The 18,044-nt window shown below is 34.0% G+C and overlaps 1 protein-coding gene and 1 long non-coding RNA gene across 2 annotated transcripts; one reads left to right on the forward strand and one right to left on the reverse strand.

The window, feature by feature from the left end:
• Positions 1-1,890: 1,890 nt before the first annotated feature.
• LOC145823765 (uncharacterized) lies at positions 1,891-2,684 on the reverse strand. The gene is made up of 2 exons (XM_082923283.1): positions 2,366-2,684; positions 1,891-2,060 (listed from the first exon to the last, which is right to left on the reverse strand). The coding sequence occupies exons 1-2, from the start codon at positions 2,682-2,684 to the stop codon at positions 1,891-1,893; spliced, it is 489 nt and encodes a 162-aa protein (XP_082779409.1).
• Positions 2,685-12,385: 9,701 nt separating this feature from the next.
• LOC114323566 (uncharacterized) lies at positions 12,386-16,759 on the forward strand. Its single transcript, XR_014366486.1, has 3 exons — positions 12,386-12,844; positions 16,001-16,248; positions 16,434-16,759. It is a non-coding gene; the product is annotated as an uncharacterized LOC114323566 (long non-coding RNA).
• Positions 16,760-18,044: the final 1,285 nt, after the last annotated feature.

An 18,044-nucleotide genomic window follows, 5' to 3' on the forward strand; every position in this document is an offset into this window, starting at 1 on the left:
GTTTTGCTTGCAAATTACTTATAGTAAATTTACTATCACAAATAATAAAATATACTTCAGTTATGTTGCCAACAATATCAATGATTTCATACTCATTGTGAAAGTAGACTTGCATCTCCCTTTTCTCAACTCCAATAATTCATGCCAAAGTGGGGATATCAAATTCTATGTGTTTACCTTTCACATAAGACTTAATAGTATAGTTTCCATCATCTTTAGATATACGTTCCAAGTGAACATAAAAAAGAGAAACAAGATGAGGATATACCTTCTGTGATAAATTGATCAAATTTATCCACCTCATAGTTTTAAGTTTGATAACCAACAGAGTATCATATTGAGGAGAAAGATTTAGCCTTCTACCAGTGACACTAGGTCAGCTGCAGAAGTTTGGAAAGGCTTGTTTATGACTGTAAGTTAGAAAATCTTGAGTCGGATACTATTGTTGAGGTGGTTGTTGATGTGGAACAGGGTTGGAGGATGGTCTAGGTTCGCTTTTTGTTCTTTTGGTTCTACGCATGACTATCTGAAAATGTCAAGGAACAGAATAGTTACAAAATGGTGTGAAAATGTAAGCAATAGAAAAAGGAATAGAGAGGTTGAACCCTCAACTTTGGAGCCTGTCTGCAGTTGAAGTGGAGAGTGAAGCCACCGATTGACTGGCCGGTCGTCCTGCCAGATATCCCTTCGGTCGACCAGTTGTGTGCAGCTTCTTGTTCTACTTTTTGCTTTCGGTTTGCAATTGCGGTGCTGCTTCTTGTTTTTGTCCACACCACAAACATACAGACATAGTGATGTTGCTTTATAGATAAGTGAGGCAGTATATGATAATCAATGAGGTAGATATACATATTGAATGAGGTGGTTGATCATGAATGAGGTAGGTGTGGCCTTGAATGGTTTTGAGCCTTCTTATGCCAATTCAATGTTTTGAGTCTTGTAGAACATGACAATGCATACATTGATGTTCCCATCAACTTCAAAATGCACATGGCTGATGTACATTCAAAAAAAAAAAAAAAAATAGCATCAACTATTGTCAAATTGTAATTTGGAGATGGTAACTATTTTACAGTAGTTTTTTTTTCTGGCTGTGAACCAATAGATCACAGTGGAAAAAATGTGCTATTTTTAAGATCAAAGTGATAACAAATAATAGTTTTGTAGAGGGTAAACAAATTACACACTATTATCATCATATAAATGAAAAAGGTCAATGTCATTTTAGATCAATAAATTGTATATTGATAGTAAAGTGGATTTTAAGTATTATTGAAGGACCAATAATACTTTAGATACAAAGTATAATTTCTTCAAATAAAATTTTAGTAATTGACTTGTTCCCATAATTAAAGTCGAAATTCAAAGTCAACTGTTATGCATTACAAATAAAAGTTAGATAACAGTAAAATGTCAATTGCGAAAAATATAGTAAAATAATGAAATCCAATAATCATCTGGAACAAGATAAGACCATATCCAAAAACATTATATATTCATTTCATGCATTTAGTTGCAAAACTGATATATGTGTACAGGTGTAAGACAATCTTTACTACCAAAACAACAACAAACAGTGACAAATCAATCACCCTAAACACCTCCTAATCAAAAAAGCCAACAAACAGTTCATCCTCTTGTCCACATGGTCAAGTTACTTTTCACCATGAAGTTGTCACATACGTTCAATTAAATCATTGCGAAGGGCAGATATGTATTCTTATCTCTAATACCTAAATGACGGGATATAAACAATTCAAAGGCATTGTTACTGGTAGTAGATAGTACTACTGTTAAGGTGCTTATGATATTTCATAATCCAAATCAAGATAGGAGTCTCTCTCATCTTCGACAATCATATTGTGCAATATAATGCTAATCTTCATTATGTTACCAAGGATTTTGGGATCTTAAAAATGTACTAGACCACCTACAATTGCAAATAGGGATTAGAGCACTCCGAATGCTTGATCTACATCCTTCCTTGCTGACTCTTGCATCATAGAAAAATGTTGCCTTGTTGCTTCTTGGGGAGAAGAGATTGTCTGCACCAATGTTGCCTATGGAGGGCATATACCATTAGCAAGATAACAACCCATATTGTAAGTGTGTCCATTAACTGTGCAATTCGTAGGCGGAGCTTTCCCTTAGGCAAGATAAGAAAATAAGGGCGAACGATCCAAGACATTCAAGTCATTGTGTGATCTAGGCATTCCAAAAAATGCATGCCAAATCCACAAGTCATAAAAAGCTACTACTTCAAGAATTATGGTTGGCTTTTTCTAATGGCCTACATATTGACCTTGCCATGCCATCGGATAATTTTTTCACTCCCAATGCATGCAATCTAAACTTCCCAACATACCCGGAAACCCACGAACATCCCCAATAGCAAGTAATCTAGCAATATCAGTAGGTGATGGAGATCTAAGATATTCAGGTCCAAAGATTTCGAAAATTGAATTGCAAAAGTGTTTCAAACTTTCAATTGTTATGCTTTCCTCAATTCGCATATAATCATCAACTGCATTTGCTGCCATTTCATATGCAAGCATTCTAACTGCAAAAGTCATCTTTTGAAGTGCAGACAATCCGAGAATATGAGCTGTATCTTTTTTTTGAACAAAATATGTGTCGTATGCTTCACTGGCATGTGAAATTTGCAGATACAGATCATGACACATTCTAAAACGTCTCCGAAATGTTGAAGATGAATAAACTGGATTTACAGCAAAATAATTCGCAACCAATCAATCATGACCCTTTCTTCTTTTGCGATGTATGTACTTATGTCCTACAACAGAGCCACATTTTTTCTTTGTTTGATCACTTATTGTTAGCATTTATATCATCCTAGCATTATTTATCTCATAAAGACCCACAAGTGAATCAATTTTTGCATTATCACTTTCATCATCAGAGGATGAAGAAGAAGAGGAGGATGAAAAATTAGTGAACAAATAAGAAGTTGAAGAAGTCATTATGCTCTGCTTTTCAGTGATAGGTTGGTTCTAGATACAACGTTGTTTGTTGGGTGTATTCAATTGGTTTAATCTATTTATATATATATATTTTGAGGGAAATAATTAATGGAGGAAAAAAGGAATGGAAAATAATTAATGGAGGGAAAACAAATAGCAAAGAAATTGAGAGAAACAGAAATGGAGGGAAAAATAATTTTCGGAACTAGTGGATTGCCCTTGTCGGTCAACTAACCAGCCGTTCCCTTGGTTGACTTGTTTGTTGATGATAGCCAAAATTGCTCCATTGGAGTGTTGGATATCAGATGGAGTTTTTACTCAAATTTGGTGAACTAAATGATTCACCATTGAAGATGCTCTTATAAAAATAGTTTCCAAAGTGTGTATGTGAAAAACATAAAGAGAAAAATAATGCTCCTTCCATTCCAAAATAATAGTCTCTTTTGGAAAATTTAACTTTTTTTGGTAGTACAATTATTATACTTTAAAAATATTAGTTTTTCAAAATTACGCTTTGATAGTACATTTTTTGAGAATATCAATTGCCATAATTGTACTTTTTGTATTGTTAATGGATTTAAAAGAAAGGCAAAATAGGTAATTCATATTATTTTAATTATTGATTTTTGAAAAGGGACTAATATTTTGGGACAATGAAAAATGGAATAAGAAACTAATATTTTGGAATCGAGGAAGTATATATATATATATATATTATTTCATTAGTTAATATTAGCAATTTGAGAAAGCATGGTTAGTTGGAATATTCTTTTACCTATATCAAAAGCTTTGCTTGTTTCTTCTATTTTATAATGAAAGAAGAAAAAGTAAATGGGGATTCACCAAATTGACTTGATATTCACCTACCCCACCCCAAAACTAATGGGGATTCACCAAACCAATACTATAACCAATCCATAGGGAAAAGAATTGAAGAAAAATCGCACCTATAAGTGCGGGGTGGGGTGGGTCCCTATCGGGTCGGAGCATCGTTTGTCATTGGGGAATGCGTTTCTACCAATGGAAATCGAAATATGAGGGGTTTTAGTGGTGTGGGACGTAAAGTGGAGCTAGAAAAATAAAAGAAAGAGAAGGAAAGGAATGGGGGAGAAGTTGATGGTTAAAGAGGAAAAGAAGTAGGTTGATGTGGGTTAGAAAATAAGGTCGAGGTGGAGGTGGTAGGTAGTAAGGGAATTGAAGTAGAAATGAGGTGGAGGTAGAGATGGTGAGTGAAAGGAAAGACATGTGCTGGTGGCGGCGGAGAAAAAATAGGTGCTGGTGGGGGAAGTCCAGGTTGGCGAATAGTTTAGAAATGTGGTTGGTAGAGAAAGTTGTTGTTGTTGTTGTTGTTGTTTTTTTTTTTTTTTTTTTTTTTTTTTTTTTTGCAAATGATATTATTATTATTATTTCAAAATGTAGGGTCATTATTGAAGGATAGAAATGTAAATTACTTTTTCTAATTAACTGTGACCTCAAAATTAATGGGCATCAAAATAAGATCTAAACTTGAAAATTAATTTAATAATGGGTTTCTAATCGTTGTTTCTAAAATATTCATCATAACCCGTCAATTATAAAAATAGAAATTACTATTATCAAATTAAAATCTAAGATAAACTTAAAGCTTTGTCTTAAAATATTCATGATAAGAAAAGTAGCTTAAAACTATATACCTAGGGAAATATTGATGGGACTTGAGCACGTTGCAGGATGGCCAAGATTAGCCGTCACCTTTATATGTCTCGGCATTTTCTTCAGCTTCCTTGGTAACTAACATAATACCCCATGAGTTGCGAAACCCAATAGGATTTTTTGATAGAGCATGAAATGATGGGGAGACATTTATGGCCAAGAGCAATAACCTTCGACGGATTTAGTTTTAAAATTTTAGAAAGAAATGAGTTATCACTACTACAAAAACAGTTAAAGATCACACTTTGATAAATGAAAATATCTCACTTTTATTGGAAGTGTGATAAAAAAAAGATTAGATTGATATTTTAATCACACTTGATTTGATTAAATGTAATAATATTTATTTTTTAGTCACTTTTCAATTAAGTGTGATTATATATATTTTTTTAATCACACCTTCTAATTAACGTGTGATTACAGATCACATAAGAAAAATTAAAAATATCTCACATTTATTAGACGTGTGATTAAAAAAATTAAAATAATTTTTTAATCACACTTAATTTAATTAGTGGGATAATATTTTTTTTAATCACACATTTTAAATAAGTGTGATTATATATATTTATTTTCATCACAGTTTCAGGTGTGATTATATATAATTTTTTAATTTAATTTTTATATAAAATAATTATTCCCATATTCGCGCCTCTTCTACACGATTGAGATGGCAACGACTCTTTGAAACACCCACTAAGATTGAATTTGCTAAATACGTACAGGCATTATTATAATAATATAAAAATCACACGAAAGAAATTTAAAATAGTTCACTTTTATTAGAGATGGCAACGACTCTTTGAAACACCCACTAAGATTGAATTGGCTAAATACGTACAGGCATTATTATAATAATATAAAAATCACACGAAAGAAATTTAAAATAGTTCATTTTTGTTAGAAGTGTGACTTAAAAAAATTAAAATAATATTTTAATCCAATCAATTTAATTGAATGTGATAGTATTTATTTTTAATCACACTTTTGTTAGATGTGTGACTATATCTTTTTTCTAGTCGTAGTTGCTAAGGCTTGGTTTGGGGTGTTGCAAAAAGTTACAAAAAAAGTAAAAAAGTTATTACTATTCACAAATTAAAAATATTAAAAAATTAATATACATAATATTTTAATCAAACAAAATTTACACAATTTTCAGGGCTGAATTAACCATTTAGTACCGTGAAAGGGCAAAAAAAAAAGAATTACATATATAAAATCACTAAGTTGGATGGAAATGTTGGGCCCGTGGGGGCCCACCACAGGTCCCGTTTTGATAATCCGAACCGTCAATATGTAAAACTCGTCCAGAACTATATGCCTGAAAAAAATCATGTTGATCGGAAATCGGTAACTACATGATCAAATCAGTTTTGTATAAAAAATGGATGGTGTCATAGTTAACAGTTGACAAGAAAAACTAACACGATCATATAGCTATTAATATCCAATCAACGTGATTTTTTACAAGCATATAGTACTTGACGATTTCTACATATTGAACGGTTCCGATTAGCAAAACGGGACCCGTGGTGGGCCCCCATGGGCCGAACAGCACCGTCCAATTTATGTCTGAAAAGGAGAGAATCAATCTCCTACCCCTACCCTTTGCCGCGCTGCGCTTACGCATCCGACCGTACGGCGTATTCCATCACTAACTTCTCCTATACACTTATTTATACAATTTTTTAATACACATTTTTTCATAAAAAGTCAAAAAGTTAACCCAAATATCAATATTTTTTTCCTAAACTTTTTAGTCCAAAAAGACAAAAAATGCACTTATTTAGGACACCCCAAATAAGTGTGACAGTGTGTTTCGTTTCAGTTTTTTGAATTTAGTTATCTGAAAATTGAGTTTTTTGTTTTTCGTGTTTTTTTATTTTATTTTTAGTGAATATTTTATAAATTTTAAGTAATTTTTTACTTTTTTAGATGTACCTTACTTAGATGTATCTAAATAATAAATTATTTGTGAAAAAATATTTAAAAAATTAATAAATACATAAACATACGAAAAATGTATTGAATTTTTGTATTTTTTTTTTATATTTTTGGTACTTAATGAATTTTTTAAAGATTTTTTTTTTCACAAATATTATACTTTCTAAGTGTATTTATGTTAAGTGTGTTTAAAAATTAGAAAAATTGTTTAAAATATTAAAAAAATTCAGTGAAAACAAAAAACAACAGAAAATGAAACAATAAAATTTTTAAAAAGTGAATTCTGAAAACAAACAAAGTGATTTTTTTTTCCCCTTTTTTTCTTATCTATATAACAAAAGAAAACAGTTTTTGAAAATGTCTTAGACCATCTCCAACGCTTCACCAAACTTGACATCAAATTTAAATTTTGGTGAAAAAGTTACTGTTTGGTGCTCCAACGGTTGCACCAGATCGATATCAAATTGAGAATTCACCAAACAATTCATCAAAGTGAGAACAGAATACAGGTCTCACCAAATTACTGTGTGTGACCATTGGAGGAGACCAATCGGTCAACCGGTTGGTTGACCGGCCGGTTGACCAACCGGTTGACCGATTCTCTTTCAAATAGGTAGGTTCAAACCGGTCAAAAAGGTTCAAACGGGTAAATTTTTTTTTTTTTAACTTACCGGTTGACCGGCCGGTTAACCAACCGGTCAACCCACCAGCAAACTTACTAACTTTATGCTTCATCTTTTCAATTTTCTTTACAAAAAGCATCTGAAAAGTACTCTATTACGCGAACGGAACTCAAGGGAGGGTAGGTAACATGGTTTCATCATTGAAATATTCTAAAAAATTTACATGGTTGATCCTCTAGCTGACAGAACAAATTTAAGAAAACAATTGCAGCCGGCGAAATTGTTGTCTGTAGAAGGATTAAAGAAGGTTTTAAGTGTAACAACCCTCGTTACTGTTTACCGATTAACCACTGATTACTGCTAAACTGAGACCGATTATGATTGGTAACTGAATTGATTGAAGTACTGAACTGATTGACTGAAATCTGGAACTGAATTGATTAAGTATATCTGTTCAATTGTATGTCTATCTATTGACTGTTTGATTATCTGTTCATGCCTTTGTGTTTAAATTGCGAATTGAAGGCCTTATCGGCGGCCGAATCTGAAATTGATTGATGATTTGTGATCCTTAGAATTAATGTGATTTTATGGCATATTTAGTTAAAATGTGATTTGGTATGATTAAACTAGATTAAATTAAGCTAAATTGCATTAGGTGGACTTAATTGCCTAAATGCCACCTAGTGGCCCACTACATGGAACATTTGAGACTTGCCTTCATCCTATTTTGTACATTTCATCAGCCTTGTTGAGTGTATAACTGGCTAGAGAGTGAGGGAGAGTGAGAGAAGTGAGTTCAACTTGTTTTCATCTTGATTTTGCTTGGAGGCTTAGAGGAATTGAAAGCTTAAGTGCATAATTGAGCTCCTAGATCTTGAATACAAGACCTAAGGTAGTGTAATTACCATCTTGTTTGTGAATTGAACTTGTTCTTACATGATTCATGTCAAATTTAGTGGATTAAGTCATGAAATAGCTTCACATGTTGAATTATAACTTAATTCATGCATGCATGGTTGTATTGATGAATTTTAAGTTGTTTTCATGGCAAATTGTCACATGCATGTTCATAATTAAGCTTAAGTCCATGATTTCATCTTGTTTTTGGGAACAATTGGCTCACTAGAGCATCAAATTGAAGCTTTGAAATGGTTTAAATTCATGCATGTTTGCATGTTTTTCATATTCTTGAAAATTGGTTTGAAATTGAATTGTTTGAAACACCCTTGGGCTTTGATTTTACAATTGAGCTTTGGAATCACGTTAAACTATGAGTTTTGGGATGTTTTCTGGAAAATTGGCCCAAGAGGATTATAGCGACCCCGGTCTTTTCCCACTTGATTATTGTATCCGGACTTAGGTTCCGTAGATTCTGTCATTGTATAATTGTTGTTGTTGTCCCTTATTTTCTCATTTGGAATTATAGGATGTGTTGGGCAGGTTTGTTTCAGGTTGGTTGGGTTTAGAAACCAAGTGTTGCTGTCCAGGTTTTTGGTTCTTCGCTCGAGCGAATGGTTGCGTTTGATTTGGACATGTAGCTGTTCATTCTTGGCTCGAGCGAGATTTTCTTCGCTCGAGCGAGTTAGTTCGTCCTTCGCTCGAGCAATAGTTCCTTCGCTCGAGCGTGTGTCTTGTTGCAGACCTGAGGGTTTGAGTTCTTCGCTCGATCGAGCTTTCTTTCGCTCGAGCGAGCTTTTGAGTTGTTGGCTCGAGCAAGGCTTCCTTGGCTCGAGCGTAGTTTCTCTGTGTCTGGTCGCTCGAGCAACCAAGTCTTCGCTCGAGCGAGCCTGTCCAGTTTATAGACCCAGCAGTGGGTTTTGATCAGTCTTTTCTTATTCTTTTTGGTTCTAAACCCTAGGTCCGACTTCTCTCCCTCAAAACTCATCTTCTCTTTAGGTGTTCATCTACTTCTAGTGTGAATCCATCTTAAGTTCTTTGTAAGAAAGATAGAGGGCGGCTTGGGCTTCATTCTAATCTGAACATTTGGTGATTTGGAGCACATTGGAATTTGGGCACTCATCTCTGTCTTCACCATTTGGGTTGTTTTCTTTGAGGTAGGGATTTCCTACTCCATTTTATAGGTTTTGTTCTAAGTTTTGGTATTTTGATATGTTGGGGATACTTTGGTAAATTTTGGGAAAACCCTAGTTGTATTATTGAATTAATTTGTATAAGTAATTCATGGAATTGGGAAAAGAGGGTTAAATTCATGGAATTGGGGAATTCATTGATTAAATGGCGTAATTGGGTAATTGGAATCATTTGTCTATTAAATTGTTGGCATAGTTATTTTCAGTTTAGAAATAACTATTTTGGGCTATCGGTGGAGGATAGTCGTGATTGTTGTAGACATTGCATGTGGATTAGGAATAACTGAAACTAATCCCATTGGTTAAGTCATTAATTTTGACTATTGTATTGATACAGAAAATACGTGTATTGATTGAGCATTGCATTTGCATACATTGTTTTGTGTGGGAGGAGATAGGGGATGTACTCCACGGTTTAGGGGAAGATAGGGGATGGACCTCTAAACCGGATTTTGTTTGGGAGGAGATAGGGGATGGACTCCATTAGCATCACTTTTATGTGTGCTTATTTATATAGAAGTGTTTTATTGATACAACACTAAAATGTGTATCAATCTGGAAGTATGAAGTGTTTTGAATTGAGCTTGAGTCTCATTTGTTTGTTGATATTGGAAGAATGTGAATATGATATATATAATTCACTGTTGTAAGTTCGGCCAGGTTCTGAGCCATGTTGATTAAGTTGGAAAGTAAAATGTATCTTAGACAATAGTGTCATGAGGCTGTAAAATGAAGTAATTGATTATCTTGGTTAACCATCTGTTGAATGCTATTGCTTTATTCATTGCTTATATGTGGTTTAGAATATTTCTACTGGGCTGTGGCTCACCCTTTATGGGAACATCATTTTGAGGTTCAGGTGATAAACTACCTCCAAGGACTTAGCTTGGGAGGGTTTGGCTTCTGGTTTGAAGAAGACTACCTTTAGTTAATTGTCTTTATTTATTAGTACATGTAAACATTCAAGCCTAGGGCTTTTCTTGTTTTGAGTTAGAACTCATATTTTTGTATCCAAGTGTTGGCTTGGAAAGATGTAAGCCTGTAAGGCATTTTATTCAATGTTACATGTAATGCTTTATTTAGTAATACTCTGATGAATGAATTAATATATTGTCTTCTTTAAGTAATGCATGTCAATGATATATATAATGGGTTAATTTTGAGGGCGTTACAAGGATCGAAATTTATGTTTTAAAACTTGGTTTTGAGCTTAAGGTTCAAATCTGAAAATTCCAGATTTTGAACTCATGCTCGAGCGGGGTGACTGGCGCTCGAGCGTGAAATTCGTACTCCCAGTACCTTGTACTGTTTTGATGTCCCCTCGAGCGGAATAATTGACGCTCGAGCGGGACATTGTGTCTCATGCTCGAGCGGGTGTCGAGCGCCCAATCGAACGTGATTTTCACCTATCCAGCACTTTTGACTCTTTTGCAGAACGCTCGAGCGGGTAAGTCTACGCTCGAGCGGAAACCTTTGTCTGCATGTCCGCTCGAGCGGAGTAACCTACGCTCGAGCGTGACCCCTGTTTTCTGAAAATTCTGAAAATGCTTTTAAAGTGCATCTTTGCATCCTCATCCCATCCTAGGCATACTTAGGCCTAGTTTAAGACATCTTAATGAGGATATAGATGTAGAACCACACCGAGGAAAATTAGGGATTAAGTTATTATTTTCCCAACTGTGTAGCTTAGTGTGTGTTCAATCTGTTACTGTATAGGGTTGGCGACTGGGGACGCGCTCTAGCTTTACTGTAGCCCAGAACTCTATGAGTAACAACTGTGTAAAGATATATTCAAAATGATTATCTTCTGAACAATTGAACTATACTGCTTTCTGAACTGATACTGTTAATTGAATGAATGTATGTCCTATATTCTGAACTGTATTGTGGCATTCTTAGCAACTACTGTTTACTGCTACTGTTACAGAAATCTCTGTCGGTTCCCTTATTGGAATCACTACTGTTTACTGATTGATGGCCATTATTTACTGTTCGGTCTTTTAAGACCTACTGTTTACTGTATTGTTATGCTAATAGATTTACCACATATGACTGTACTGACTGAACGACCGAAATACTGATTTAATGAACTGTTTTCATTACTGTAAGGACATTCATTCTTAACATCTTTACGCATTACGTTATTCACTGGGCTTTAGCTCACTGCTCATATATATATGTAGGTGTACAGGCACCAGACCGTGGCTAGAAGCGTCGGGGTAAGCTCCAGTTTTGTCAAGCCAACCACTGTGCCTCACTGCGAGGTTCCGAGCCTGTCAAGTTATGGCTTAGGGGTGTTTTTAATTTCCCGTCTGTCTCTGTATCTGTTTTGTATGATTGTATAGACTGTTACGGTGCTGTTTAATAGGGATTAGGTCCCTGAACTGAATGATTGTATATATGTACATACTGTTTTGTCACTGACTGCATATATGTATGAAAAGTCTTTTTGGCATACAGACTGTCACAGTTCATTTGACATTGTTTATTTACTGTATTGGCTTCCGCCAGCCCCTGTACTCTGTATTACTGTTAAGCAGGCCTTCGGTAATCTTAGATTACTGGCCGGTTACGGTGCTAAACCCATAGGGACGGGTTTGGGTCGTGACATTAAGGTTTGTCCAATTATCCTGGTTATCTTGGCTCATTCTGATGCACTTCGATTTCACCACTTAGACTGTGAGTCTGGATTCAACTTTGACAGATTCTTAGATCTAGTTCTTCAATTTTGGGATTTAGTTGACTCTAGTATACCTCAATCTTCAAATTCATCTTCAATCTCTGTTTCAAGTCCAGATTTTTTGATTTAATTTCTGATCAGTAACTTTTGGATCTTTGATCTGGAATGTGGCCTTACCGGTCGACCCGCCGGTCGACCAACCGGCCGCCCCTCCCTCTTTTGATGCTCACCTTTTGATGCACCGTTGGAGCTAGTGGTATCAAATTGAGAAAATCGTCATTTTTTTCCTTAGATTTGATGAAAAAAGAAGTTCACCGTTGGAGTTGCTCTTAAGAGTTACATTTGAATAGAACGACTAGGATTAATTTTGTATTAGATCCAACGGTCTGATTTACTCCTCCAACTTTCAATATCCCGCCCAAACATTTCTCCTCACTCTTCCTTCCTTTCAATAGTTTGAAACCACCCCAACTCCTCTCTCTCTCTCTCTCTCTGGAGATGAACCATCCCATGGCCAAGGAATTCAATGTCCCTCCGGTGGTGTTCCGCTCCGGAGGAACACCTGCACCATTTGCAACAGCGGCGGCTTTCGACGGTACCGTTCTAGTTGCCATAGTCCACAAACCCTAGCATCCCATTCATGTCCTTCGACATCGTTCTTGGCTCCGCAATTCGGTGGTAATATTTCGGGAATCGAAACCGGGTCGGATGACAAACCACCTCTACTCAAAAGATTTGGAATCAATACGAGACAAATTTGGAGCAAAACTGTATCGATTGTGAACCCGTTTAGAGTGAACACGAATCTACAAGAATATTCTAATTTGTCAGGTATGTTTCTCTTCGTGATGGCTTTTGGGTTGTTTCAATTGCTTGCTTGGAAGCTACATTTTGGGAGTTTAGTGGGTTGGGCCACTGTTTCAGCTTTGTTTCTTTACGTTGTGTTCAATAAAGTATTGGGATTATGTGTGTTTTGATGTTTGTGCTTTTAGTTACAATAACTATTATGTGTGCACAAATGTTTATTTTTCTGTGGATTTTGATATCTTTTAGGCTGTGATTGAATCATGAATTTGGATAGTAATTTGGATTTCCCGTTCTCTATTTGGATAGTAATTTGGATTTCCCGTTCTATTTTTAAATCCCTATCCAAATCTATGATCCAAACACTTCAATAAAAATTAAACATAAATGTATACAAAACCTTACATCTTTAATTAATTTAAATTATATGACAATATATACATCATATGTGAGATTGTCTTTCCCTATGCCAAGTTTCATTGGAGAATTTTTTTTTTTTTTTTTTGAAGTTATTAGAGAAAAACATGCAGTGGATCTTAAATGACACTAGCAATAGATCTTTGTATTTATGGTTTCTTTTTCTTTTTGAATTTCCCCCCTTGACATATATTGGTAGTAAAACGGTGGCTTATTTGTGCGTCATGGTTGGCTATTGATTGACCTGACAATCTGTAAATCTATATAGTTTGTCATTGTAGTCTATTTGTTGTTGCAGTCTGTGTGCTTAAATTTTTTCCAATACAAATTTAGATTCATAATAAAATAAAATAAAAAGTTTCATGGTTGCTTGAAGACCTATCTATTTATTGATTTTGGTTGATCAACTAATTTTAGCTTGAGTTATTGATTGTCACTGGTATGCTAGGGGACATATCTGAGCATTTAAGAGGCCTTTGTGGAAATACCTGCGATTAGCATTGATGTGTCATTATTGGGGGCTAATTAGAAATATTGTTTTCAATAACACACATAAATTGCTGTACTATTTTGTTTATTATTATGAGGAAAATTCCATATTAATTTGACTATCAATATCATTTTTACATGGATCTTTCCCTGATTAGTGGTTAATTATACCCATATGACATGGATGAGTTTTGTAAATTGGTGCTAACATTTACCCACAAACGGGGCATGTATCTTTCCTTGGTGTGATGTCTTCCTTTATATCTTTAGTCATGTTATGTTTCACTAGGATTGTGTTATGCATGGATTTTTGAATGGTGGAGTCTGAGTAAATTCTCTTTCATGTCTTTTATTTTTTTCCTTGGCCAATATTTATTTTCATTTTTCCTTGCCTTTCCTTTCCTTGGTGCATGTTTTCATTTGATTGTTGTTTTGGGCCTTAAGCAAAAGAACCCAAAGTTCGCAAGGCAATGATTAGACATTCTTCTGATTATCTACCTTCCATGCATTTAGATCTTTCTTGTTGGGTGCATGAAATTTTTGCTCTTTGTAAGTAACATTGGCAATTAGGGTTTTGTTATTCTTGCTAAATCTTTGACTTTTTAGTGTTATGGGTTCACTAAGAGACATCGACCATCACATTTTAACTGTGTCTACAAGGTATGTTACTATTATATCCTTGAAATTTTGAACAACAGAGGTTTTGTACCAGCCCTTTTCTTCTTGTTCTTCTTTTCCTTTTTAAATACTAAATTTAGTTAGTCGTGCTTACCAGTTCTATTTACTAATTGGCATTGTCGAATAGCACGGTTCATATATTGTCATACTGCATGCCCATAAGAATCTTTATATAGAAAGAAGAGCATTGTGATTAACGCTGATTTTCTTTTTCTTTTTCTTTTCCAATAGAAATAATGCTAATTTGATTTCTTTTGAGCGGATGACCTAATGTGTTCGCATGTTAACTTCCCTCCTATGCTAGGTCCCCTAGATTTATAGCTTTTGGTGTAGCATGCCTAAACTTGTGGAGTCCAACTAATCAACTTGCCTATATGAGGCAAACTAGGTTGCTAAATCTGCTGTATTTTGCAAGTTAGTATTTTCAGAAGCAAGCCAAACTAGCAGTATGTACTTCCCGGCACAGTCAGGACGATCATTTTTAAGTGGCATCTCATATTATGCATTTGACTAATTAGAGGCACATGGAGTCAGTAACATGTCCAATGACTTTTAATGTTTAACCCTCAATTGGTGAATGGGTTGTGTCAGTTATTGGGTGACCATTAAATGGTGCAATAATTAGTTACTTTGGAACATGGCAATTAGTACTCTTTGTTGTATAAAGTTTTGGTAGTAATTAAGAGAATAATTTCTAGTGTTCATTATGTTTGTTTTGATATTTGTGCTTTTAGTTGCAATAACTATTATGTGCACAAATGTTTATTTTTCTGTGGCTTTTGATATCTTTTAGGCTGTGATTAAATCATGGATTTGGGTACTAATTTAGATTTCCCTTTCTCTTTTTAAATCTCTATCCAAATCTATGATCCAAACACTTCAATAAGAATTAATCATAAATGTATACAAAACCTTAAATCCTTAATTAATTTAAATTATATGACAATATATACATCATATGTGAGATTGTCTTGCCCTATGCCAAGTTTCATTGGAGCTGTTTAATCCTCAATTATTGAAATTTGGAACCCCATTTTCTATCTTTCTGGTTTCTATACATGTTTTTGATCTCTGTATTTGTTCCTGATTGTTTTCACAGAGAGAGAGAGAGAGAGAGAGAGAGGGGTCAAAGATTAAAAGGAAAAAAATTAAAGCTTGCCAGGAACATAGTATGTTCTGGTTTTTTTCAAACCTTAAAGTGTTTTTTTGTTTTTATTTTCTTTATTTTTTCTGAGGAGAAATTTTTCTATAGTTTTGTGTTTATGAATGGACACTGATTTTACTTTTTATTTTTTATTTTTAATCTTGAGTTGGTTATTGATTTGAATTACATGCGTGTGCCTGTGCCGATGATGAGCTCAAGACCTAGGACGCTGAGTTGGTTATTATTTAGGGTTATTGAGAAAATGTGAGAAAGAATAAAAACAAATTGAGGTTTTGAGATCACTGAACTTCTGAATGTGGTGTTTATGCATGAAGGTGTAGTTTTTTTTTTTTTTTTTTTTTTTCAGTTCTCTTGGAAGCTAAATAAGGTTAAATAGATTTAAGAGATCTCGAAATTTTAAAAAGCTTACTGTAGATTCTACATTCTTTTGGTAGATTACATATGGTACAGTACTTAAGTTGATGCATGAGAAGACAAAGGTCCAGCTGCATTCACATGAGGTTCCATATGGATCTGGAAGCGGGCAGCAGTCAGTTACAGGTTTTTCTGTTGTTGATGATTCAAATAGTTACTGGGTACTCTCTATATCTCTTTCTCATTTTCAAGTCAAGGCCATGATTGTCACGACCTCCACTTAGGGAATCGGCTCTAGCATCGCCGAGCATCTCGGCTTCGCAAACAGGTTCATTTTCATTTTTGTCCCAATCCTTTTAGTCTTCTTTTTTAGGATATTAAAACCTCAATTTATCTGGGTTTATTGATTTTTTCTCAAATTTTTCTAGGTTTGTGTCCTTCAATCTTAAAACATCAATTTCTTGATATCTTTTTCATACTTTGATTTTTAGTTGAGTTCATTTTGTGTGCTAGGTTTTGATTGTTCTGCAGAAAGATGTAGATAAGGCAGTGGAGAAGCTTAAACCAAGAGGAATTGAAGTGTTTGGAGTGGTTTGTCATGTGTCTGTAGCTCAACAAAGGAAAAATCTGGTAGAAAGACTGTTCAGGTGAGCAAACCCATCTTATTTGTTATCTTCTGAGAGTAGTTAAACAAAGGGGAAAATGGAAACCTGGGCTTTAATTTTTCTTGAGTATTTGTATTTCTATCTTTAAGTTGATTGATTTTGAAATTCATGACTTAATTGGTTTGAATTTGTAGTATCATATTGTTCAAGTTTTAATTAATCTCATTAGCAAAAGTCTTTGTATTTTCTTATAATTCTCTTATTGGTTGTTGAGAGTTTCATCGTTCTAGATTAATTTAACTGGATATCTTTATGTATTCAAATTCAAATTATTAGTTACTAAATTTGATATTTTAAATTGAAGTGGGTCATAATTTATAGATGAAAATGGGTTAGAGAGATGAAAATTGATGAACCATTATGAGACACAGAGAAGTTAGTTTCTAATTGCTAAACCATTTGGCGAAAATTGATGAAAATTGTTGAATCATTTGGCGAGATGACTTGTTTTTTAGAGAAAGAAATAGAAAGGTAGAGCTTTAGGCCTTGTTTGGTTTGTTTTTCAGAAAAAATTTTGGAAAAAATTCTCTACAAACAAGTTTTCAAGAGTAATCAAATCAAACAAATTTTTCTCAAAAAAATCTCAAAATTTTGTTTGGTTACCTACTTTCCCAAATCACACTCTCTCTCATACACATCAAATCAATCACTTTTTTTTAAAATTCTCTCCCCAACACAATTTTCCAAAACCATTTTTGAAAAAAGACAAACCAAACAAGTTTTCGTACTTTTTATCTCAAAAACTACTTTACAAACACAAACCAAACACACCCTTAATTTCTATGTTGTTTAATTTGTATATAAATATTCACTCAGTTTGTTATCCTACCATACAACATAACATGTCATGTATAGGACACAACAATATACATACTATCAACCATGCTTCTATAGGAATTTAATTTAATATTCACTCAGTTTGTTATGATTTTCTTAATGTGGACACTAATACATGTTTAGGAATGTAGGATTAGGTGTAATATGAGTTTCGCCATGGATTACGAGATTTGTCATGTCATCAAAAAATAAGAAATTTGTTTACCATAATTGTCATGGCCATCAATTTTGGCATGGATAACCAAATTTGTTCCTGCATGTGGATAAGTGGATATAGACCCATGGGCACAACAAGATGGATGATTTGATACTCATGAATTTTCTTTGTTATGTTTCATTTTTTTATTGGTTTAAATGCATTTGTAATTTCTAAAGAAGAGGCAAATTTTGCCTCTTGATTAATTTGTATTTTTATTTTTCAGGCTAGAAATTATTTGGAGAGATGCAAAATATGGTCAAAGAACTCAAAGACTTTGTGCTTCTAGTTTTTTTCATTTTTTAAATATATGTAATCATAGTTAATTTTTTTATTATTAATTTCTTTATATATATTTTTGAACATTCAACTTTTATTTTTGAAATATGTGACGTTATTCCATTCAATATATGGTTGTGATTCAAA

This window comes from Camellia sinensis, chromosome 4, assembly GCF_055761805.1.
Source record: "Camellia sinensis isolate YWXY chromosome 4, ASM5576180v1, whole genome shotgun sequence".
Lineage (NCBI taxonomy): Eukaryota > Viridiplantae > Streptophyta > Magnoliopsida > Ericales > Theaceae > Camellia > Camellia sinensis.